The following is a 24941-nucleotide window of genomic DNA, read 5'->3' as shown; positions in this document are numbered from 1 at the left end:
TAAGACAAAGAAATACAGTCCAAATGAAAGAACAGATCAAAACTCCAAAAATGGAACTGATGAAGAGATAGCCAATGTATCAGATACAGAGTTCAAAACACTAGTAAGCAGGATGCTCACAGAAATGTTTCAGTATGGTCTCAAAATAAAGCAAAAGTGAAGGATATGAAAGGTAAAGTAAATGAAAATGTACAGGGAACCAACGATGATGGGAAGGAAACTGGGACTCAAATCAATGATTTGGAACAGAAGGAAGAAATAAACATTTAACCAGAACAGAATGAAGAAACAAGAATTCAAAAAAATGAGGAGAAGTTTAGGGACCTCTGGGACAACTTTAAACATTCCAACATCTGAATCACACAGGTGTCAGAAGGAGAACAGGAAGAGCAAGAAATTGAATTCATTCCTTCATTACTTGACAAAATAATGAAGGAAAACTTCCTAAATCTGGCAAAGAAAATAGATTTTGGGAAGCCCAGGAAGCTCAGAGAGTCCCAAAGAAGTTGGATCCAAGGAAGCACACACCAAGGCACATCAGAATTATATTACCCAAGATGAAAGACAAGGAGAGAATCTTATAAGCAGCCAGAGAAAAGGAGACAGTTACCTACAAAGGAGTATCCATTAGGCTATCAGCTGATTTCTCAAAAGAAACCTTACAGGCAAGAAGGGGCTAGAAAGAAGTATTCCAAGTAATGAAAGGCAAGGACTTACATCCAAAATGACTCTATCCAGCAAAGCTATCATTTAGAATGGAAGGGCAGATAAAGTGTTTCCCAGAGAAGGTCAAGTTAAAGGAGTTCATCATGACCAAGCCCTTATTATATGACATGTTAAAGAGACTTACCTAAGAAATAAAAGATCAAAAACTATGAACAGTAAAATGACAACAAACTCACAACTATCAACAACTGTACCTAAAAAAAAAAAAAAACAAAAACAAACTAAGCAAACAACTAGAACAGGAACAGAACCACAGAAATGGAGATCACATGCAGAGTTATCAGGGGAGGGGGGAGAATAGAGGGAAAGGTACAGGGAATAAGTAGAATAAATGGTAGGTACAAAATAGACAGGGGGAGGTTAAGAGCAGTTTGGGAAATAGAGAAGCCAAAGAATTTATATGCATGAGCCATGAACATGAACTAAGGTGGGGAAATGCTGGTGAGAGGGGAGGGGGCAGGGAGGAGGGGATTGTAAGGGAGAAAAAGTAATGGGATGACTATAATAGTACAATCAATAAAACATACTTAAAAATAAAAACATACACTAAATAAATGATATAATAAATATTATATCATTACCTAGTGTACGATAGTCACTTTATGTGTTATTCATATATTTGCACATAAATGTGAAAGGCAGGTATTATCATCCCTAATGTACAAAAAAAAAAAAACAACTTTAGAAAGCAATAGCAGTAACTCACCCAAAGTCATCTGTAAACAATGATGTGAGCCTGGAACCCTGACCTGCCTCTGACCTGGACCTGCTCACTTGCAGATGAAGAAATGGAGGTAAAGTACATTAGTCAATTTGCCAGAATAACCATGACCAGAAACCTCACAGCTCCCTTACATATTTTCCTGTTACTGCTTCAAGGTGGAAAGTTACATAATTTCAGTAACATTACTACCAGCTTTATGTTTTGTTAATACTGCCTGTGAAGTTCAGGTGGGCAGAGGTAGAGGTGATGGGAGTTAATTAACATTACTCCAATCTAAGGCATTCCAGGAGTGTAGTTCCTCTAACTTGACAATAATGGCATTTCAGTAATTTGATAAAACTCAAGTGGTATCCCTTAGGCTAGCATAAATGTTAAGGATTTTTTGCAAATAGCCTATAAAAATCACAGATTTCTTAATTAAGTTTCTTTTTTGTGCTTCCAACGTTGCCTTCTCAGCCTACAGACTAAAGTGACCTGTTTTCTCCCTTCGCTGCTGCTTTCGACTTTTCCTGTGATTTAGAAAAACTGTTTCCCCTGGTAACCATTTTTCCTGGTTACTCTCTTGGCTGATTTTCTGCACAAAGAACTGAAAGGCATTTATCCCCTAGGGAAGCAGTTACTTTAGAGTTTGCTAAGAAGTCAGTTAACATTTTTCAACATTCCATTCTGTTCTTTGTTTCAAAGAAAGCTCTGGTTTTGTTTCATTTTCAGCTGGAGACTTAAATGACACCAAGCAAAGCCTACTTAGTTTAGATTTCCAGGTAAAAAAGTTTTAAATTTTAAGTTTCTACTAAAGCATGTGGAATGGTTTTAATATTTGGGTGTTTTATGTTGTATATATGTTTAACATTTGAGGAAATTAGCTCTTACTAATACACTTAAAATGTGCATATTATTCTGTTTACTTTTTCTCCTCAGTGTGAAAACTTCCATGTATTTCACACCTTACAGAATTGGGATTAAATGTATGTTTATATGTTTAAATAGAATTAAATGCTCAGTAGAACTATCAGATGGTTTGAAAATTTCTTTCTCTGTTTTCAAGTCCTAAAAGACAACAAAGGATTAAAAATGTTTTTCATTTTAAGCCTGTTGAACGAAGTTAAAGGGATAACAGAAATCTCTCATCCCTTCATGTAGAAGTTCAAAATTCTAAATTTAATATTTTAAAAGGTTACTTACTAATGCTGATAAAAACTTTAAGGAAGCAGTAAGTTAACCAAGATTTACAGGTGATATTTAATGTTGGAGTAAACACAGTATGTGTTCAAGGAAGAATTTACTTGATCAAAATAATATTTATTGTAATTAGAGTGCCACAAAATTTTACCTCTAGAAACACATTAACTCAATTGCAAAGTTGCTTATTAGACATTAAATGCAATGTAAAATTCTACAAATCATTGGAAATAACAAAGGCCTAGGCATCAATTATAAAACTGGTATTGAGAGGCCACTTGATAAAAGTTATTTAAATGTTTCAATGAGACTGTATAGATTTTGATTTTGTTAAAATTAAGATAGCTCTGTAACTTCATTTCTGTACATATCTATTTACATTTCTGGATTAGTAAAAGTAGGCTGATTTGCAGGGGGGAGGGGGAGACAATGGGAGCCAGTTTCCAGGATGGGAAAATTGCAAGAGAGGTGAGCTCAGGCATCTTGTTAAGTGAGTGCTCACAGGAAGCACAGGGACAGTCTTAGACCTTCACAGAAGTTTATCTCCAGAGCCCTCAACTCCAGGGCCCAGCAGCTCATAACTCTCTCCTACCACAGGAGCACCTACATCTATGACTGTTAGAGCAAGGACATTTCCATGTATGTTTAATGCACAGCATAGCATTTATGCTTTCCATCAGAACCCACTTATCCTGCCACTCAGCTAATTCTACTTCTAGCCTATCTCACAGTCCAACTTTTCATAAGCTTTCTCCTGTTGCTATTGCTATTCCTTTCTGATGTAAGCTTGCTCTCTGAATTCACTTTAACAATTTTAGGTGCCAATCAGCTAAAGGGTTTGCTCTTTCCTTACATTTTGCATGTTAGTTTTTCTAACAGTAGATTACAAAAAGTTGTGCCAATACATTCAATGACCTACAGTAAAGATTTCAAAATGTATGCGGTAATTAATGTACATACTGTATTTTGCAGTGTATAATGTGCTCCCATGTATATAAGCATCCACGTTTTTGTGTGCATTATACACAGGATTATTATACCCATTATTATATCCCAGGTATGTAATGATTATATCCATGTATAATGCACATCCTTATTTTTCCCTCAAGAATTTGGGAAAAAGGTGTGTATTTTACATGGCAAAATATGGTATATACTGACCCAAGATTGCAGTGCTGAGGTTAGGTGACATAAAGATTGCCTTAGTGGTGGCAAGTCAGAATATGACCCAAAGGCAACCTGACAAAAGGAAAATTATTTTACTGGATAAAGTTATAAAAACAACTATTGAGATTCAAGAGGGCAAACTGAGCAGATATCACACCCTCTTCTCTCACCAGATCCCTAGAAATAAGAGAAGATATATTACAAATACACACATGAATATATAGCTACACTAGAAAATAAGAAGAATTGATGAGAAAGAAATTGTGAGGAGTCCTTTGAAGGCAGCAAAACATGAGAATGAATTTTCAGAGGGAAAATATAGCTGTAGCGTGGGAGAGAACTAAGTCAAAGATGACTTGTGAAAAAAGAAGTTGGTAGATTAAAAGATCCCAAGAAGGATAAATCACATACACACACATACACAATCCTGTACATTATAGTAAAATTTCTGAATACTAAAGATTAAATTGAAAATATGAAAGACTTCTATACAAAGAGGGAAAATGAGATTTCTCAGGAATAAAAATCAGATTCAAGTTAAACTTTTCACCAGTAACACTAGATAAAAGAGAAACTGATGGAATAATATCTGTAAAGTATTGAAGGAAAATAATTTTGAAATAATTCTATATCCAACCAACCAGAGTATTTTCTGATGTAAGAATTTAATTTCACAACATTCTCTTTTAGGAAGTGGCTGTATTTCAACAGGAAATAAAATGAATCCGAGGGAACTTCTGCTTCTAATAATGGCAGGCTAGGCAATTCATAATGACTGACCAGCTGAGAATAAACAAGATAGGAAAATAACAGGACCAACATATGGGATAGGACTGAAACCCAAAAAGGTTTGGAGCAGCTTTTCTTCTGGAGGCTGAAAAGTTTAGTAAGTAGCTTTAAAACAGCCTCATTAGGCAAGAGCGAGACAAAACTCAAGGAAAAGGGCCAAGCAAGCAGCAGGGCCAGCAGGGAAGAGTGATGCTGGTGAAATCACCAGGCTTGGCTTAGGATACAAAGTGCTTCAAATCACTCAATTAGTAGTGCCCTCAGCCTTATATCCAAAGCAGGTGTAAATCCTTTTGGGATAAAGAGTACATTATCTTTGGCTTCAAAGTATTTTCATAATTTTTCATATTCAATGTCTGACACTCAAGTAAAAACCATCAGGCATACAAATAGAATAACATGGCCTAAGACCTAAAGAAATACAGACTACAGATGTAGACATATAGATGGTCCAGAATATGGAGTCTTCAGACACAAACTTCGTGACAAATATGTTCAAAAAAGTAAAATGCAAGATGGGAAATTTCAGTAGAGAGTCAGAAGCAGTAAGAAGAAATCACTGAAAACTCATTTAAAAAAAACCCAACCCCACACAAAAAAAGAAAGTCAATGAGTAGATTTAATAGCAGATAAATCACAGTAGAAGAACTAATTAGTGAACTGGAAATACATTAAAAGAATAACCAGGGGGGAGGGTTGGGTGGGTGGGCTGGAATGGGAGTAGGGGGGAGAAAACTGTACTTGAACAATGATTAAAATTAAAAAAAATAATAAAATAAAATAAAAACAAAAAAAACATTTTAACATAAAAAAAAAGAATAACCAGGATGAATCACAAAGTCACACAAGAATGAAAAATACAAGACAGGGAAAGAGACATTAAAGACATAATAAAAAATGAACAAACAGAACAGAAGCAAACTCATAGATACAGAAAATAAACTGATGGTTATCAAATGGGAGGGAGGATATGGAGAGTTGGGGGGCTGGGTGCAAAAGGTGAAGGGGTTAAGTGGTACAAATTGGCACTTAAGAAACAGTCATAGGGATATAAAGTATAGCATAGGGAATATAGTAACATTGTAATAACTATGTAAAGTGTCAGATGGGTACCAGATATTAGAGGGATCACTTCATAAGTTAAACAAAACAAAAAAGACAAAAGAAGACTAGCACAGATATAATTGTAGTTCTAAAAAGAAAAAGAAATGAGAAGCAAGAAAGTATTCTTTAAAGAGATAAGGGCTTAGAAGTTTCCAAATTTGATGAATCTGAGGCTACAGTTTCAAAAAAGCTACAAATCTCCAAGAGGATAAAACGAAGAAAATCATAAGTATAATAGAGTAAAATAGACGAAAGCCAAAGCCAAAGAGAACACCTTCAAAGCATGCAGGAAAAAAATTAATTTTAATAGAGAAATTAGTTTACAGATGACTACTTAATAGAAATGACAGAAATAAGACATTGACATTAAATCTTCAAAAATGTTACACAAAAACAATCTCAATCTAGAATTTCATATCCAGACAATATAGCCTTTCAAAATAGATATAAAATATATTTCCAGATAACCAAAAATAGAATTGCTCATCAGCTGTCCTGCAATAAAAGATTTAAACATGTTCATCAATCAGAAATAAGATAATCCTAATAGAAGACTGAAGATGCAAGAAGAAATAAAGAGAAACAAGAAGGATAAGTGTTTAGGTAAATCTGAATTAGTGGTTCTCGTCTGAGGGCAAGATGATTCCATCCATACCCTAGGATACATTGGGAATGTCTGGAGACATTTTTGGTTGTCATAACTGAAGAGGCATATACTGGCTTGAGGCCAGGGATGCTACTAAGTGTACAAAGGCCAGACACCCAACAAAAAAGAATTATCCAACCCAAATGCTAACAGTGCTGAGGCTGAGAGAGCCTGATGTAAATGAACTATGAGTATAAAACAATAATAATAATAATCTTTTGTGTGTTTAACATATGTAAAGAAGTAAAATATACAACAAAGCAGCATATCTGCTAGGATGAAGCTAAAGTGTCCTGCTCCTTGCACTGTACAGGAAAAGGTAAAGGTACCGATTTGTATTAAACTTTGTAAGTCAAGGATGTGTGTGGTAACTTGTACAAAGAACAGAATGGTAAAAGTGTTTAATTGCTAATGTAATAATAAAAACTAAGTAATCATTAAAAAAAAGCAAGCAAGAATAGAAAAAAAAAACACAGGCAGGATAAAAGAAAGCAAATAGAAAAAAAGATCTAAACTGAAATGTATCAGCTATTACACTAAATAACAATAGACTAAATGTTCCAATGAAAAGACAAAGGTTGTTAGACTCCATTAAAAATTATGTGCTGATAGAAAGTATGTTGAGCCCTGGCTAGTGTGGCTCAATAGGTTGAGCGCCAGCCTATAAACTGAAAGGTTGCTGGTTGAATTCCTGGTCAAGGCACATGCCTGGGTTGTGGGCCAGGTCCCGGGTTGTGGGAATGGGAGAAGCAACCAACAGCTGTATCTCTCCTTTTCTTTCTCTCTCCCTTAGCGTCTCTCTAAAAATAAATAAATAAAATCTTAGAAAATAGAAAGTATATTGAAAATATAAGACTACAGAAAAGTTGAAAATAATACAAAAAATATGTTAAGTAGACATTAACCAAAAAAAAAGCAGCTACATTATTAGACAAAGTAGATCTTATGACAAAAAGCACTACTAGAGAAACACAAAGAACCTAATGATAAAAGCACCAGAAAAATATAACAATCATGAATTTTCATATACCTAACATAGAGCCTCAAAAAATATGGTACTAAATGAACAAAATGATTTATAAATATTAAACTACATCCAAAAATAAAACCAAACATAATATAGTTTAAAAACACTAAAGACTCTATTATTACCTTATTTGTAAATTAAAATTAAAACACAAAAATACTTCCAGAAGACATATGTACAAGAATGTTGATAATAGCAAAATATTAGAAAAATTTAATAAATATCAAATTATTTGTTAAATAACTTATAAAATGAAAATAATGTATACAGACCTGATGAATTTATATACACTGACATACATGGTGGGGCAAAACTAGGTTTACAGTTGTTTGTGTGAAAAATTATACAATAATTAATAAATAATAATACAAGAATAAACTGTGTTTTGAATACTCACAAGTGTAAATCTACTTTTGCCACACCCTGTATATATCCATACATCCAAAAGAGTGCAAAGAAAATAGGATGCAGGATAACATATAACAAAAACTCTATTTGAGTATGTGTGTGTGTGTGTGTATATATGTATATAATATATATTATATTATAATATATAATATATATAATATATTACATGTGTTATATGTATATTACATGCATTATACATATATTATATTACATATCATCACATGCATTATACATATTATTATATTACATATTATATATTATACATATATTGCATATTATATTATATATTACATGCATTATACATATATTACATGTATTGTATATTATATGTATTATATATTACACATATATAATATATATATGTATAATATATATATATATTCATGTATGTTTAGAAGGGGTCATGAAAGATAAACTGAAAGAGGGGTTAGGAAGCTATGGACCCCAGGCCAAATCCTGCTGGGTTTTTTTTTGTTTGTTTTGTTTTTTTGTTTTCGTGTTTTTAAACAATATGCCATTAGAACACTATAATGCCCATCTATTTACCTATCTTCCATGGCTACTTTTGGGCTACAATAATAGCAAAGCTGAGTAGTTTTGATGGAGATTGTCAGCCAGTAAAGCCAAAATATTTACTCCCTGAGCCTTCAAGAAAAAGTGTGCCAACCCTTTCACAGAACTATGAATTTTGGTTAAGGCGACTATGTTTTATACTTTATACATATGCTATCATTTTGAATTTTTAAAAATATGTACTATTTTATGACACTTAAACACATCTTTTCCATTTTTGACAAGTTAGTGATTTTTTATTCAACAATCTTTTACAAAAAAAAAATAACCAGAGTGTGTACACAGGAAAACTAGGAAGGACCTTAAAAAGAATTGATAAAAAGAAAAGATTACAGACTTAGGAGACAGTAACTGTACCAACATGGCTTTTATCTTTAAATCTCTCATGGGCTATCATGTGGACTACATATTGTAGCTCAACCTAAGAAAGTGTTTTCTCACAGAGCTGTCTAAACATGGAAGATAACGAACTCCCCATTACTGAAAAAGGACATGACTTTAAAGATTCATTCAAACTCTGAGTTCTATACAGTGAAGCACCATACATTATAAATGATGTAGAATGCTAGGAAACGACGGCATCACCTGACCACAACTGAAACACAGACTATAAGTAGGATCATAAATCAAGGAATATGCAATTCTGACTACATAAGCATATGTATGAGACTTGGAAACAGATGAAAAGTAAAAACATCTTGGAATTAGAAGAAAATCTTGGGAAAGAGATTACCATATGGAAGTGATTTGTTTATAACCCCATCTAGTTATAATTCACTAGATTCTGTCTGTAAACAACATGCGACTGTCTTGATTAAAAACCTTCAGTAACTATTTCTCCAAACCAGGGTTCCTGGATCTTGGCACAAATGACTTTTTTTTTTTTTTTGCTGGTTAGTTCTTTGCTGTGGAGGCCTATCCTAAGCTCTGTTAAGACATTTAGCAGCATCCCTGGCTTCTACACACTGAAAGTCTGTAGCACAACCCCTACCAAGTGTGACTACTAAAAATGTATCCAGACATTTCTGAATATGTCACCTGGGGGCAAAGTCATCCCCAGTCTAGAAGTATTGTTATAAACTATGCCTGGCAAACTTTTGCTACAAACTATTTTAGATTTTGAAGGCTACACCATTAAGTCTATATTATAACTATGCAAATCTGCCACTGTAGTGCCAAAGTATAAGCAATATATAAATAAATGACAGTGGCTGTTCTAATAAAACTATGTAAGGATACTGAAATTTTAATTTCATATAGTTTAATCTGTCATAAATTATTCTTGTTTTAAATTTTTAAATCATTAAAATATAAAAACCATTTTAAGCACCCAGCAGGATCAATTTGGCCTCTGGCCCCTAATTTCCTAATCCCTGACCTAAAATACTATCAACATCACAGCCTGGTTCTCAAGGCCCTCCATGATATCTATCACTTCATTTCTGCCTTCAAAGAGGTCTGAGATCACACACCATTGCTAAGTAGTTCAGAGAAGCTGAGATTGTGAATTTTATTCATTACATGATTTAGATGTATGATTTCAAACACCCACTCTTTTACTCTGAACATCAAAGTGGTAGCCAGTCAGAGAAAGACAAATACCCTATGATTAATAGCCATATGTGAAAACAAATGGACAAACTGAACTAACAAGCAAAACAGAGACAGACTCACAGATGGAGAATAGATAACAGCTGGTGGGGTGGGGGGAGATTTGAGGGTGGAAGGATTAAGCAAAAAGGAAAAAAGCACTCATGGACAAGGACAACAGTGTGGTGATTGCTGGGGGGAGAGGGTATAAGAGGACTAAATGGTAATGACAAAATAGAATAAAGATTAAAATATTAATATAAAAAACTTTTCAATTACAGCTGACATTCAGTATCACTTACTTTCAGGTATATAACATAGTGATTAGACATTTTTATAACTTTCAAAGTGATCACCCAAGTAAGTCTATTCCCACCTGACTATATTCCTTGCATTCCATATTGATTTATAACTTATTTCTTATTTTTAAATTACAGTGGACACTCAATATTATTTTATATTTGCTTCAAGTGGTGAATAGAAATTTATATATTTCATGAAGTGACTACCCTGCTAAGTCCAGTACACACCTGGCACCATACATAGTTATTACGATATTATTGACTATATTTATTCCATATGTCATACTTTACATCCTCATGACTGTTTTGTAACCACCAATTTGTGTTTCTTCATCCCTTCACCTTTTTATCTAGGCCCAAACCCCTCCCAATCTGGCAACCCTGAGTTTGTTCTCTGTATATATGAGTCTGCTTCTGTTTGGTTTGTTTATGCATTTTGTTCTTCAGATTACACATAAAAGTAAAATAGTATGATATTTGTCTATGTCTGACTTATTTCACTTAGCATAATACTCTCTAGGTCCATACATGTTGTCACAAATGGTAAGATTTCATTCTTTTTATGGCTGAGTAATCCACTGTATATATGTATGACATCTTCTTTACCCAATTGTCTAACAATGGCCATTCAGGTTGCTTCCACATCTTGGCTATTGTAAAGAACGCTGCAGATGAACATTGGAGTGCAAGTATCTTTTCAAATTAGGGTTATGGCTTTTTTTGGATAAATACCCAGGAGTGGAATTGCTGGGTCAGAAGATGGTTTTATTTTTAATTTTTTGATGAACCTCCACACTGTTTTCCACAGTGACTGTACAACTTTGCAATCCTACCCACAGCACTGGGGTTCCCTTTTTTCCACATCCTCATCAACACTTGTTTATTAATTGATGATAGCCATTCTGACATGTATGAGTTGATATCTCATTGTATTTTTTTTGCATTTCTCTGATGATTACTGACTTTGCATATCTTTTCATGTCTGTTGCCATGTGTATGTCATCTTTGGAGTCTGCTGCTGTTTGATTTGTCTTCTGTTTGCTTTGGAGAAATATCTATTCAGGTCTTCTGCCTATGTTTATTGAATTGTTTGATTTTTTTTTTGGTGTTAAGTTGTATCCATTCTTCATAAATTTCAGATATTAATTCCTTACTGGATGTATAATCAACTAATATGTTCTCCCATTCAATAGGTTTTCTTTTTGTTGATGGTTTCCTTTTTGTACAAAACATTTTATAATAATTTTTTTAAAGATTTTATTCATTTATTTTTTTTTAGAGAGGGAAGGGAGGGAGAAAGAGAGAGAGAGAAACATCAATGTGCGGTTGCTGGGGGTTATGGCCTGCAACCCAGGAATGTACCCAGGCTGGGAATCGAACCTGGGACACTTTGGTTCCCAGCCCGTGCTCAATCCACTGAGCTACGCCAGCCAGGGCACAAAACTTTTTAGTTTGATATAGTCCCATGTTTACCTTTTCTTCTGTTTCCTTTTCCTAAGGAGATATATACAAATTTTTTTTACTAAGAGCCTACCAGGAAATATGCATGTTTCTTTTCAAGTTTTATAGTTTAAGGTCTTACATTTAAATATTTAATCCATTTTGAGTTTATTGTTTTACATGGTATAAGAAGGTAATCTAGGTGGCATTTTTGCATGTACATGTCCAGTTTTGCCAATACCTATTATTGAATATACTGTCTTTACTCCATTGTACATTCCTGCCCTCTTTGTCATATATTAATTGACCATATAGGCATGGATTTATTTCTGGGCACTTTATTCTGTTCCACTGACATATGTAACTATTTTTATGCCAATACCATGATGTTTTTCAGCAATATTGATATAGATTGCTTTGAGTAGTATGGACATTTTAACAATGCTAATTCTTCCTATCAATGAGCACAGTATATACTTCCATTTAGCTGTATCTTCTTCAACTTTTTTCTTCACTGTCTTTAATTTTATGAGTACAAGTCTTTGACATTCTCAGTTAAATTTATACCTAGGTATTTTTTGATGCAATGTAAATGAGAGTTTTCTAAACTTCTCTTTCTGGTAAGTTATGAGTATATAAAAATCCCAACCAATTTCTGAATATTAATTTAGTATCCTACTACTTTACTGAGTTAATTTATCAGTTTTAATAGTTTTTTTGGTGGGAACTTTAGGGTTCTGTCTATACAGTATCACGTCATCTACTAATAATGACAGGTTTACTTTTTCCTTTGCCTTTTATATATATTTTCTTGTCTGACTGCTATGGCTAGGATTTCTAATGCTATTTTGAATAAAAAGTGATGAAAGTAAACACCCTTTTTTCCTGACCTTAAGGGAAACTGTTTTAGCTTTCCCTGTTGAGTATGATGTCTGCTGTGAGCTTGTCATATATGGTCTTTACTATGCTGAAGTATGTTCCCACTATTCCCACTTTGCTGATATTTTTTATTATAAATGAATGCTGGATTTTGTCCAATCTTTTTCTGCATTATTGATAGGATCATATGATTTTTATCCTTCATTTTGTTTATGTGGAGTATCACATTTATTGATTTGACAATATTCAAGCATCATGGCATCCTAGAAATAAATATCAACTGATCATGGTATGTACTCTTTTTAAAACACTGCTGGATTCAGTTTGCTAATATTTGAGGATTTTTGCATTTATGTTCATCAGGAATATTGGTACGTTATTTCCTTTTTTGGCAATGTCTTTGCCTAGTTTTGGATCTGGGTAGCCTCATAAAATAAGCTTGAAAGCCTTCTCTCCTCTTGAATTTTCTGGAATAGTTTGTGAAAAATAGGTAGGTGTTCATTCTTCTTTGAATTATGGTAAAATTCACCTGTGAAGCCAACCTGTCCTGGACTTTAGTTTTTTTGTTAATTTTTGATTAGTAATTTAATATCCTTGGTTGTAACTGGTCTGTTCAGATTTCCTTTTTCTTCTTTTTAAATTTCGTTTTATCATAAAAATTTTTATTATATTTTTTCTTAATTCAGTTCTGCAAGATTATGTGTGTCTAGGAATTAATGCATTTCTTCTAGATTGCCCAGTTTGTTGGCACATAGTAGTCTGTAGTATTTTGTTATAACCCTTTGCATTTCTGTGGTATCATTTGTAACTTCTCTTTCATTTCTGATTTTATTTATTTGGGTTCATTTTCTCTTTTTTTTTTCTTGATGAGTCTGCTTATGCTTAAAAGTTGATCAATCTTGTTTATCTTTTAAAAAACCCAGCCCATGGTTTCACTGATCTTTTGTATTATTTTTCAGACTGTATTTCATTTATTTCTATTCTGATCTTTATTATTTCCTTCCTTCTACTCACTTTAGCTTTATTTGTTGTTCTTTTTCTTGTTCTATTAGGTGTAAGGTCAGACTGCTTACTTAAAATTTTTATTGCTTTGTAAGGTTGACCTGCATTGTTATGTATTTACCTCTAAGGTCTGCTTTTGCTGTGTCCCATAGATTTTTGGGTTGCTGTGCTCCTATTTTTATTTGTCAGTGAGTGAATGACATTTGTACCTAGGCGAAGAATCCAGGGTGGCAATCCTGTTTTTTCTATGATCATTAAGGTTCCTAGTGGGAGAAGATCACAATATTTGGCTAGACTTAAACACTGATCATCCCCATTTCATATACATTTGGGTGGCAGGCACTGTGATGGGGAAGGCTTACTTTAACCCCAGTACATGGTCTTCCATTCAGATGCTCTTGGGATTTCCACAGCTTACTCACAGGGTTTGAAACAGAACTGTAAGACAGTAGCATCTGGATGGCAACAGATTACTTTCAGACAGAAAGGCTGAATCAAATGCTTAGAGGGTGTTTGGGCTATTTCCTAAGGCCTGAACAAGATTGCTGGTTGACAGTCTATGGCTACTGTTGGTCCTCTGAGACTTCAAAGTCTCTTCTTTGCAGTTTGAAGTTTGAATCTCTGTATCCAATATCACCTTGAACCTTTACCATTCTTCCTCATCACTAGCCAGAGTGGTCTTTTCTGAAATGCAACAGTTCTCTTTTGGTTGACAGAGGTGATCAAGGTAGGTCTGTGAGGAGTGGGATCATTTCCTCCCTGAACAAAGGTCCTTTAAAGAGTCTGGTTCCTTAAGATCCCTGGAGTTTCATATTCTCTTCCATGTACCCTGGCTGTGTGGAGAGGGCAGCTGATCTCACAGAGTCATAATAATGAGGAAACCTAAGGGAAGAGCAGCAAGGGAAGGGCCACCAGGCAGTGGTGAGAGTGGGGAAACTGGCTCTAAGTTCAGAGAGGCAACGGACACTGTACAAACCTTCCATTGAAGGACTAACTGCAGGTCAGAGAGCATGGCTGGGTGATCCTTCAAGAAAGTCCCTGTATTAAGTTTTAAAGGGTTTCTCTTTACCTGTCCCTGCTACTTGTCTCTACAGAGCCTGGACCATCCTGTCTAACTACAATGCTACCACCACAATTAGTCTTTCTCACCAAGAGTACTGAAGTATTTCTCAAATGTTTTTCAGATTTATTATGTGTAGGGCCCTGTGGTGCTCTTGAAACCAGCTGATTAAGAGTTACTCTTTGTCCCTCTTACCTCTTTATAACTGATGGCAGTTTACTGTTATTTTTATATACTGCAATCATGTTCCTTGACCTAACAGAGAAAATTACAAAGCTAGAGAATAAAAGAACAAAACAGAAGAGCTGGGAAAATGAGCTGGATCAGTCACAAAATGACTTGGTAGACATCTGGAAAGGAATCTCTTGAGTGACCTCTGAAAACCTACAACACAGTAGTACAGAGAAGCATTGGCAAATAATGGCCCAGGCACAAAGTTTAACCCATTGCCTGTTTTTGTAAATAGATTTTTATTGGCATACAGCCACACTCACCTGTGTAATATTGTCTGCTTTTGTGCTATATGGGCTGATTTGAGTAGTTGTGACAGTGAACATATGATCTGTAAAGCCTAAAATATTTGCTATCTGGTCCTAGAAAAAGTCAGCTCTTGCCTGTTCTAGAGATAAAGATATTAGAAGTTCTTTGATTCTGACAGAAAAATTCTAAATTCTGATTTGGTGGGGCTACTATAGCATAGATCCCATATGTCATATGTATTATTTCTCAAAGATTTTGCTGCTGAGGCACAGAGGCATTATTACCCAGTTTTCAGAGGTAAAAACACAGTCACCATTAACTCAGAAGTTGTTTCATTCTTATTCTAGAAACTGAATGGTGAAAAACCAGCATGAAGTTTGCAAGTTTGTTTTTGTTTTTTCTGCTTATCATTTTGCAAACTGATTTTGGACAAAATGATAAAAATCCTGGGAAGCAAAGAAAGATGTGTAACAGAAGACTGAAGAAAATTTCTTCACCTATGCACAGATCCAGTAGACAGCTTAGAATACAGCAAATAATGATGGTGACACCAGCAGCAAAACTTCCCATGGATAACTTGGATTATAGCACAGAGAAGTTTGAATCCTTTTTAAGTTTTCTTGGAGTAGAATCAAGCTATAACGTACTACCAGGTAAGAAAACAGTACTAGAAAGAAGGAGGGAGCGAAAGAACCTCCATGAAGATAATTTTTAAAAAATTCAACTTATCTTTTGGTTTAATCTATGAAGATAAATTTTCAACTGATTTTAAAAAATCATTCATAGAATGCACTTATAAAATTACTGGAAAAAAGACAAACTAATTTTCCTACAACTACACTTATAAAACCATAGTTACTATGTTGTTTTATTTATTTTTAGCCTGTTTACTATGCCATGTATTTTAAATAGTTGTAACCATAACATAGAAAATATACACATAAATTTGAAAACTGCTTTTTCATTTGTAATGATATGCCATCTAGGTAATAGAAATAAACAATTCAGATGATTATATAAACCCATGTCTGTTAAATATTTTCAATAAAAAATCTCCAAAAAATGGAATTAAGCTATTTCATTTTATACAGACTAAATTACTCAATTTTCAACAATTGAAAGAATTAAAAATTCTGCCATATATTTCAACTAGGCATTTTTAAGAACCAGTATTTAATGGTCCACATTTTTGCAGACTTGGAAGGAAAAAGTAATTATACTATACATATGTTACCACTGCATAAAACTTTCAAAAGACAAAAGAAAATATCATCATATTATATTCTGTGGCCAATACTTCATATATTGTCTCTAGAAAACCAATGTTTCTATATGATGGTATTCCATAAAGCTAAGAGAAATAACATAAATTTTCTATGCAAATATACAACTAAGATCACATGTACAGCATAAGTGGGAGAAAAGTCAAAGGCAGGAAAATCTGCTAAGATTTGATAATAGTGTACCCACAATTGCTAAAGAATAATGAGGTCAATTTTCCTAGTTATTTGGGATGATATCCAAGCTATAATAGGAAACAAAAAGGTTGAAAAGTAGTATGTATAATGTGATCTCAAATCTGTTTAAAAATATGTAATATAGGGAAGTGTGCATAAAAACACATAGCTGTATACTAAATATTTCTGTTGTCCTAAAACATTTTCCAGTGGTCTTTCAGCACTTTTTAAAAAACTGTAGTAATACACTTAACACAAAACTTACCATTTAACATTATAAAGTATATAAGCCCTCACTGGTGTGGCTCAGTGGATTGAGCATTGACTAGCAAACCAAAGGGTCGCTGGTTTGATTCCCAGTCAGGGCACATGCCTGGGTTGTGGGCCAGGTCCCCAGTGGGGGGTGTGCAAGAGGCAACTGGTCAATGACTCTCTCACATGTCGATGTTTCTCTTCCTCTCTTTCTACCTCCTTTCCCCTCTGTCTAAAAATAAATAAATAAAATCTTTTAAAAATATATTATAAAGTACACAATTCAGCGGCATTTAGTACACTGTGCTGTGCAACAATTATCACTTATATAGTTCCTGAACACTTTCTTCACCCCAAAAGGAAACTCCATACATATTAAGCAGTCACTTCCCATTTCTCCCTAACTCAGCCCCTAGCAACTACTAATCTGTCTCTAAAATATTCCCATATAAAAGGAGTCATATAATGTATAACCTTCCATGTCTGGCTTCTATCACTAAGAATAAAGATTTCAAGGTTCATCCATGTTGTAGCATGTCACTACTTCATTTTTATGGCTGAATAACATTCTACTATACAGATATACCACATTTATTTATCCATTCATCTGTTGATGGACATTTGTGTTGTTTCTAATTTTGGCTATACTGTAAATAGCATAGCTATAAACACTTGTGAACAAGTTTCTATTTGAACTCCTACTTTCAATTTTCTCAGGCACATACTTGGAAATGGAATATGGGGTGCCTAGGAGCTGAGATATATGGTAATTTTGCTTAATTTACTGAGGAACCACCAAATGTTTTCTACAAAGGTGACAGATACCATTTTACATACTGACCAACAATATTCAAAGATTCCAACTTCTCTTCATCCTTGACATTTGTTATTTTCCCTTTTTTAAAATGCAGTCATTCTTGTGAATGTGAAGTGGTATTTTAATGTATATTTCCCTAATGACTAATGATGTTGAACATCTTTTTATGTGTTTATTTCCCACTGTATATCTACTTCTGAGAAATGTCTACTCAAGCCCTTTGCCTAGTTTTTAATTGGGTTGTTTGTTTTTCTATTGTTGAGTTATAAGAGTTATTTATCTATACTGTGGATATTAGATATGATTTGCAAATATCAGATATAATTTGCAAATATTTCTCCCATTATGTACACTTTCCTTTCACGTTCTTGACATTATCCTTTGATGTATCAAAATTTTAATTTTAATAAAGTCCAATTTATTTTTTTGCTGCTTGTGGTTTGGAATCATATCTAAAAATCCAAGGTCATGGAGATTTACACCTATGTGTTCTTCTATGAGTATTGTAGTTTTACATCTTCTATTAAGGTTTTTGATCCATATTGAGTTTAATTCTTGTATTTGGTTTGAGGTAGTAGACAACTTCATTGTTTTGCACGTGGCTATCTAGTTGTCCCAGCACCATTTGTTGAAGAGACTATTTTTTCCCCTTATTGAATGAATGGTTTTCACACTCTGGCCAAAAATCATTTGGCCATAGGTGTGGTTTATTTTTGGACTTTCGATATTCCATTAGTCTATATGCTTATCCTTATGCCACACTGCCATAAGCTGATTACTGCAGCTTTGTGCTAATTTCTGAAACAAAGTGTGAGTGCTTCAATTTTGTTCTTTTTTTCAAGATTTTTTGGCAGTTCAGGGCCCTTTGTAATTCCATATGAATTTGAGGATGAACTTTACATTTCTGCCAAAAAAAAAGGCTGTTGGAATTTTGATAAGATCTAGTATTTTTATAATCAGGAAAAAACTTACACGAATCTATTTTTTTTCCACGGGAGGAATTTGGTGAGTGGGATTAGTCGACGGCAAGTACCCAAATGAGAGTTGGGTAGGGCTGGGATTGGACTGACACAGTGATGGCAAAAAGGACAGGACAAATGTGTGAGCTCATTTGGAGGTATAATTTGGGGACAACAGCTCATCAGATGGAGAGTTAACAGAAATGATCAGGGTCAGAAGAAAAATGTTCCCTCTAGTATTCAAATCAGCTGACTAATGGCCTGCTTAGCTGACGTACTTATTCACACATCCGCTGTTGTGTAACTTAACCACCCTGACAGATACAGGATGAAAGCACAATTCATAGTCAAGTTACCATAAGGAGGTCACTCCAGAACCTAAGAGAGAGAGACGTTGAGAGCAGTGCACAGGAAAGCATTTCAGAGGGTTACGTTTATAAGATATTTTACCCTAGCATGAATGCACACAGAATGCTATTCTTGTGTGGTCCTAACCATTGGACTTCACATTGTGCTCACATACATTCACAGGTGCTGGTAACCAGTCTTAGAATTTAAATGTCTTATGTTCTCTCCTAGGAAAGAAGGGACACTGTTTGGTAAATGGAATGACCATGTACAACAAAGCCGTATGGTCTCCTGAGCTCTGCACTACCTGCCTCTGCTCAAATGGAAGAGTGCTTTGTGATAAAACCATGTGCCATCCTCAGAGGTGCCCCCAAACAATTATACCTGAAGGAGAATGCTGCCCAGTCTGCTCTGATACCGGTACAAATATTTATATCACATGTAAATTAGTCCTTAAGTTCCACTTGTTTTTATCTTGTTACTTACTTTAAGTTTTAAATTATGATGAATCAGTCATCAGAGTACTTAAAATATTTGCACAATTATGATAAACATAGACGTTACTGGGGAAAACTTAAAATAGGGAATAGAAATAAAAAATCTTGGCATTACAGTTGTAGCTCTAGCAGAATGAGTAAGCTTGGACCACATTATATTACATTACATTACACATTTGGCTCTCAGCTTTAGGAATGTAGTGATAGAATTTACACAGCCAATAGTCCCTGAGTTGTTAGGTTGCATAAGAGGCTCTGCTTGGCTCCTTAACTACATTATCTCATTAATCCAACTCAGTGTGGGTACAATTATTATCCCAAACAAAGATGAGGAACTCATAGTGAACAAAAGAGTAATGGTTTGCATCTAGAGAGTATAAATCGCAACTCTCCAATCTATTTGGAGCAATGGCTTTTCCTTATGGCACTGCTGTTTACAGGAAAGTCATGCTATGAGGTTTTGTTGGCTGCTTACTGTCCCCTTATCCTATGAGGCTCATACCTGATGGAGCTGGGAATCCTTATGAGGACAACTCAGGTCTCCAAGAAAAGCCTAGCCCATGCCTTATGAAATACACAAATATAAGTTAAATAGTTTATAGGAAGGGATTGGGATGTTTTTTCTTGTCTGTGATCAAGGGTGATCACAGGGCTGGTATCTACACAAGTCCCTTGCTGGGAAGAACTTCAGAATATTTAGGAATTGTATTTTGGTGGATACTACCAATTATCTTACTAAAATATTTATGACTGTTAAAGTGTCAGAAAATACAAGTATTTAATAAAACTGACTCCTTGGGTGTGAAAACCACAAGGTTCATAAATGAAAATTCAGAAATTCTGAAACATTTTTCAAAGGACTGGAATTATTCTTAAAATGCTGTGGTTATTTTGAAAAAATAAACTTGGATATACAGGAAGTATTTTAAATGTTTCAATATGATAGCTTTAGTTTTCTCCTGCTAATTGTTTCCTGTTCTCCTTTTGTATTTTCTGCCCCAGATGTGAAAGAAATAACTGAAATACTTTATTATAATATACACTGAATTGAAATCTCAAATACTCCTTCAAATTATATTTTCTGAGTTCTTTGTGGATAATTTATATATAGTATTAAATACTATATATAGCAAGGAGATAGGTGAGTCTAAAGTATGAAATAACTGAAAGACTTTATAATATACACTGAATTGAAATCTCAAGTAATCTTCCAAATAATTATATTTTCTGAGCTCTTTGTGGATGATTTATATATAGTATTAAATACTACACAAAGCAAGGAGATAGGTAAGTCTGAAGTATGGTCTCAGTCACATCTTCCCCACTTTAGCCAAAGTATTGACAACTAAATACAAATGTAGAGTAACCTTCTACTATACACAGAGTTAGGCAAAAGTGGGTTTACAATTGTTTGTATGGAAAAAGACAAATAATACAAACAAATACTACAATAATAAATAGATAAATAAATAAATAAATAAATAAATAACAGCTGTAAACTTACTTTTTGTCTACCCTGTATTTATGCTCTCATCATCATGGAATAACAAAAAGTACCATCATGCATATGTCTAGGTTAATTAAGTCCAGATGTTTTCTTTAAGTCTCAAGAAGCAAAAAGGATTTAAGTAGAGTCTGGGAGAAAAAAAAAGAACTTTGTATCAAAGAATGCTTTTAGACTCATGAAGCGGAAAGAAAATTGGATAAAAATAATAATTCTACAACCAAAAGCCAATCTTACTACTGTAAATAAAATACACATTTCACTTTATTATATCTGAGAGTGTACAATTTCTTGCATTACTAATAAGCCTTATTAACTAAACAGTATCTATTATAAAGGTGTCATATCTGACTATGTTGCAATCTCACAATAGGACTGCTTCCCCATTTTGCATAATGTGTGATAATATTATTCCCTCTTTAGTTACCAAGTAGCATGATACTTCAGTACAAGTAAATAGTAAAATCTCAGGCAAAACAAGTATTGTCTACAATAGAATTTATAGAATAAAATTATAATGAAAACTACTTAAAGATTTTAAGATGTATTTCATGTTTAAAGTATACACAAAACTACCTGGAGGCAATAATATTTTTTTCAATATAGGTTATTGATTATACTATTACAGTTGTCCCATTCCCCACCTTCACTCCCCTCTACCCTGAATACCCTCTCCCACCCACATTCCCCCCCTTTAGTTCATGTCCATGGGTCATACATATAAGTTCTATAGCTTCTACATTTCCCATACTATTCTTACCCTCCCCCTGTCTATTTTCTGCCTACCATCTATGCTACTTATTCTCTGCACCTTTTCCCCCTCTCTCCTCCTCCCACTCCCCTGTTGCTAACCCTCCATGTGATCTCCATTTCTGTGGTTTTGTTCATGTTCTACTTTGCTTAGTTTGCTTTGTTTTTGTTTTAGGTGTGGTTGTTAATAATTATGAGTTTGCTGTCATTTTACTGTACATGTTTTTTATCTTCTTTTACTTATTTAAGTCCCTATAACATTTCATATAATAAGGGCTTAGTGATAATGAACTCCTTTAACTTGACCTTACCTGAGAAGCACTTGATCTGCCCTTCCATTTTAAATGAAATCTTTGCTGAATAGAGCAATCTTGGATGTAGGTCCTTGCCTTTCATGACTTGGAATACTACTTTCCAGCCCCTTCTTCTTGCCTGTAAGGTCTCTTTTGAGAAATCAGCTGACAGTCTGATAGGAACTCCTTTGTAGGTAACTGCCTCCTTTTCTCTTGCTGCTTCTAGGATCCTCTCCTTCGTTTTAATCTTGGGTAATGTAATTATGATGTGACTTGGTGTGTTCCTTCTTGGGCCAACTTGTTTGGGACTCTCTGAGCTTCCTGGAAGTCTATTTCCTTTGCCAGAATGGGGAAGTTCTCCTTTATTATTTGTTCAAGTATCTTTTCCATTTGTTGCTCTTCCTTTTCTCCTTCTGGCACACCTATAATTAGGATGTTGGAACGTTTAGAGATATTTTGGAGGTTCCTCAGCCTCTCCTCATTTTTTTGAATTCTTGTTTCTTCCTTCTTTTCTGATTGAATGTTTCTTTCTTCCTTCTGGTCCACTCCATTGATTTGAGTTCCAGCTTTCTTCCCATCACTATTGTTTCCCTGTACATTTTCCTTTATTTCACTTAGTGTAGCCTTCATTTGTCCATCTAATTTGCAACCAAATTCAACCAATTCTGTGAGCATCCTGATCACCAGTGCTTTGAACTGTGCATCTGATTGGTTGGCTACCCCTTCATTACTTAGTTGTATTATTCCTGGAGTTTTGATCTGTTCTTTTGTTTGGGCCATTTTTTGTGTGTCTTGACATGCATATTAGGTAATGAGGGGTGGAGCCTTAGGTGTTTACCTGGGTGGGGCAACCCAGTCACTGGGTTGTGATGCTGTATGTGGGGGCGGGGTCCCAGAGGGAACAATGGCGCTTGCTCTGCTCTCTGCTGGATTTCAGTCACTCCCACCCCTTCCCCCAAGCAAACTGGGCCCTTATGGTGCTGATTCCTGGGTGAGTGGGTTTGTATATGTTCTAGGACCCTGTGGGTCTCTGCAATGAACTCTCCCATCAGGAGTCTCTCCTGGAACCTCAACTCCCACGGATGTTTTCAATCAGTGTTTTGAGGCATTATTTCCCCACACTGGGATCCTGGGTTTCATGGTCTGTCTTGCTCTCTAGTTTCACCTGGTTTATCTGAGCATGAATGTGGGATGGCCCAGTCTGCCAGCTGCCTTGTATACCGCACCCCTCCACAATCCACTGCCTCCCTACGTCCACCTGCTGCAGCCTTTCATGCCCTGGGTCCACCAGCCGCTGCTTTGTCACGAGTCCTCTCCACCGGGCCACCTGACTCTGCCCTTCCTACCAGTCTGGATGAATGTTTCTTCTCTAACTCCTTGGTTGTTGGACTTCTATACAGTTCAATTTTCTGTCAGTACTAGTTGTTTTTTTGTTTGTGAATTTTTGTTGTCCTTATTTTGGTTGTGCGAGGAGGCACAGTGTGTCCACCTACGTCTCCATCTTGGCCAGAAGTCCGGAATAATATTTATTAACCTAATTTTTGCTGTGATTCTTCCTTTTATTAACATCACAACATGCCCCTGCTGCCTACTTCTTGCATGGTCAGTGTAGTCTCTTACCTGCTACTCAGTGATAGAGCATTAAATGACAGAACTGAATTTTCTGGTGATTCTTCAGAACAAGGAGAAACTACTAACTTACTTCATAAGCAACGTCCACCACCTCGGGTGGAAATGGATCAAGCATTGAGAAAAGAGGAACTTCAATTTGAGGAGTCTAATGAAGAAATTAAAGAAAATGAAGATAGAAAGCAAAAGATCCCTGGAACTGGAGATGGGGAGAGACTTACCACTGAGAGGCAGAGCAGAGAAGGGGCAGAGCAGAGACTTGCAGAGGAGGGGAGGCAGACCCATCATCATGGAAGCACAGCAAGACAGGAGGAGGAGGAGAATGAAGAGGAGGACTACAAGGATGAGTATGAGACCATTAGAGATATAGTCAGGATTCCACCTCGACTCCCTGTCCCTGCTCCTCCCAGACGCATGCCACCTCTGCCAAGTGGGTGCTCTTTGTCCTACAGGACCATCAGCTGCAACAGTGTTAACCTCACACAGATACCACCACTAACAGCACCAGAGGTAACAAGTCTGGAGCTCCCTGGTAAGAGATGCTGATGTCTGTTTTATTTTATGATTTAAAAGTACATAACTCTCTTTGCCGCATGAATGTTATGTTTTAATTTCATAATATAAACTGACTCCAGACAATTTTCACAATCTTCAAACATATAAACTTTGCAGAAGAGGTAGGTGTTTACTACAGTATAGCATAATTAGGTATAAAGCGAATTCCTCCAAATCAAACCATGATTTCCCTTGGACTTTTTCTTAAAGTCATCTTTACTGAACTATAATTTATATGTAGTAAAACTTATTGTTAGCATGTTACTGAATTTTGACACAGGCATATAGTCAGGTAACCAATGCCTCTATCAAGATACAGAATATTTCTTCACCTCCCCCAATTCCCTCATGCCCTTCCTTTCATCCTGGGCACCAGGATGTGTTCTGTATCTGTAGTTTTGTCTTTTCCAGTACATCATAGAAATAGAATCATTCAATACATAGCCTTTTCAGTTGGGCTTCCTTCACTTATTACACTGCTTTTAAAGGTCATCTAGGTTGTTCCATTTATCCGTATTGTGCTCCTCTATATTACTGAGTGGTTATTTGAATGAACCACAGGTACCAGCTAAAAGACATCTGGATTATTTCTAGTTTGGGGCAGTTATGTATACAGTTGTTATGAACATCCACATACAGATGTCTGTGAGGACCAAAGTTTTCTTTACCCTAGAATACATATCCAGGGGTAGGGCCTCTGAGTGACACAGTAAACACATGTTTAACTTGGTGAGAAACTACTAAAAAGTCTCTAAAGAGGCTGTGGCATTCCTGCCAGCAATGTCAG

The 24941-nt window shown here is 35.2% G+C and overlaps 2 protein-coding genes across 4 annotated transcripts in view; one reads left to right on the top strand and one right to left on the bottom strand.

Moving 5' to 3' along the window:
* LOC114512850 (centromere protein P) overlaps window positions 1-24941 on the bottom strand; it is a 284496-nt gene that overhangs the window by 68850 nt on the left and 190705 nt on the right. The window lies entirely within an intron of this gene.
* The window catches only part of ECM2 (extracellular matrix protein 2), a 43123-nt gene continuing 20039 nt past the window's right edge, over window positions 1858-24941 (top strand). The window contains exons 1-4 of one of the 2 annotated variants that reach the window (XM_028531978.2): window positions 1858-2211; window positions 15441-15746; window positions 19158-19346; window positions 23583-24131. In XM_028531978.2, coding sequence (XP_028387779.1) covers window positions 15464-15746; window positions 19158-19346; window positions 23583-24131 — 1021 coding nt within the window. In that variant the 5' untranslated portion in view covers window positions 1858-2211; window positions 15441-15463. The remainder of the gene's footprint in view (window positions 2212-15440; window positions 15747-19157; window positions 19347-23582; window positions 24132-24941) is intronic. The other variant, XM_028531980.2, reaches the window with a different exon arrangement.

The sequence above is a fragment of the Phyllostomus discolor genome, chromosome 2 (assembly GCF_004126475.2).
Source record: "Phyllostomus discolor isolate MPI-MPIP mPhyDis1 chromosome 2, mPhyDis1.pri.v3, whole genome shotgun sequence".
In the NCBI taxonomy this organism is placed as follows: domain Eukaryota; kingdom Metazoa; phylum Chordata; class Mammalia; order Chiroptera; family Phyllostomidae; genus Phyllostomus; species Phyllostomus discolor.
Note: the sequence above shows the minus strand (reverse complement) of the source record. Positions and strands in the feature narration are given on the sequence as shown.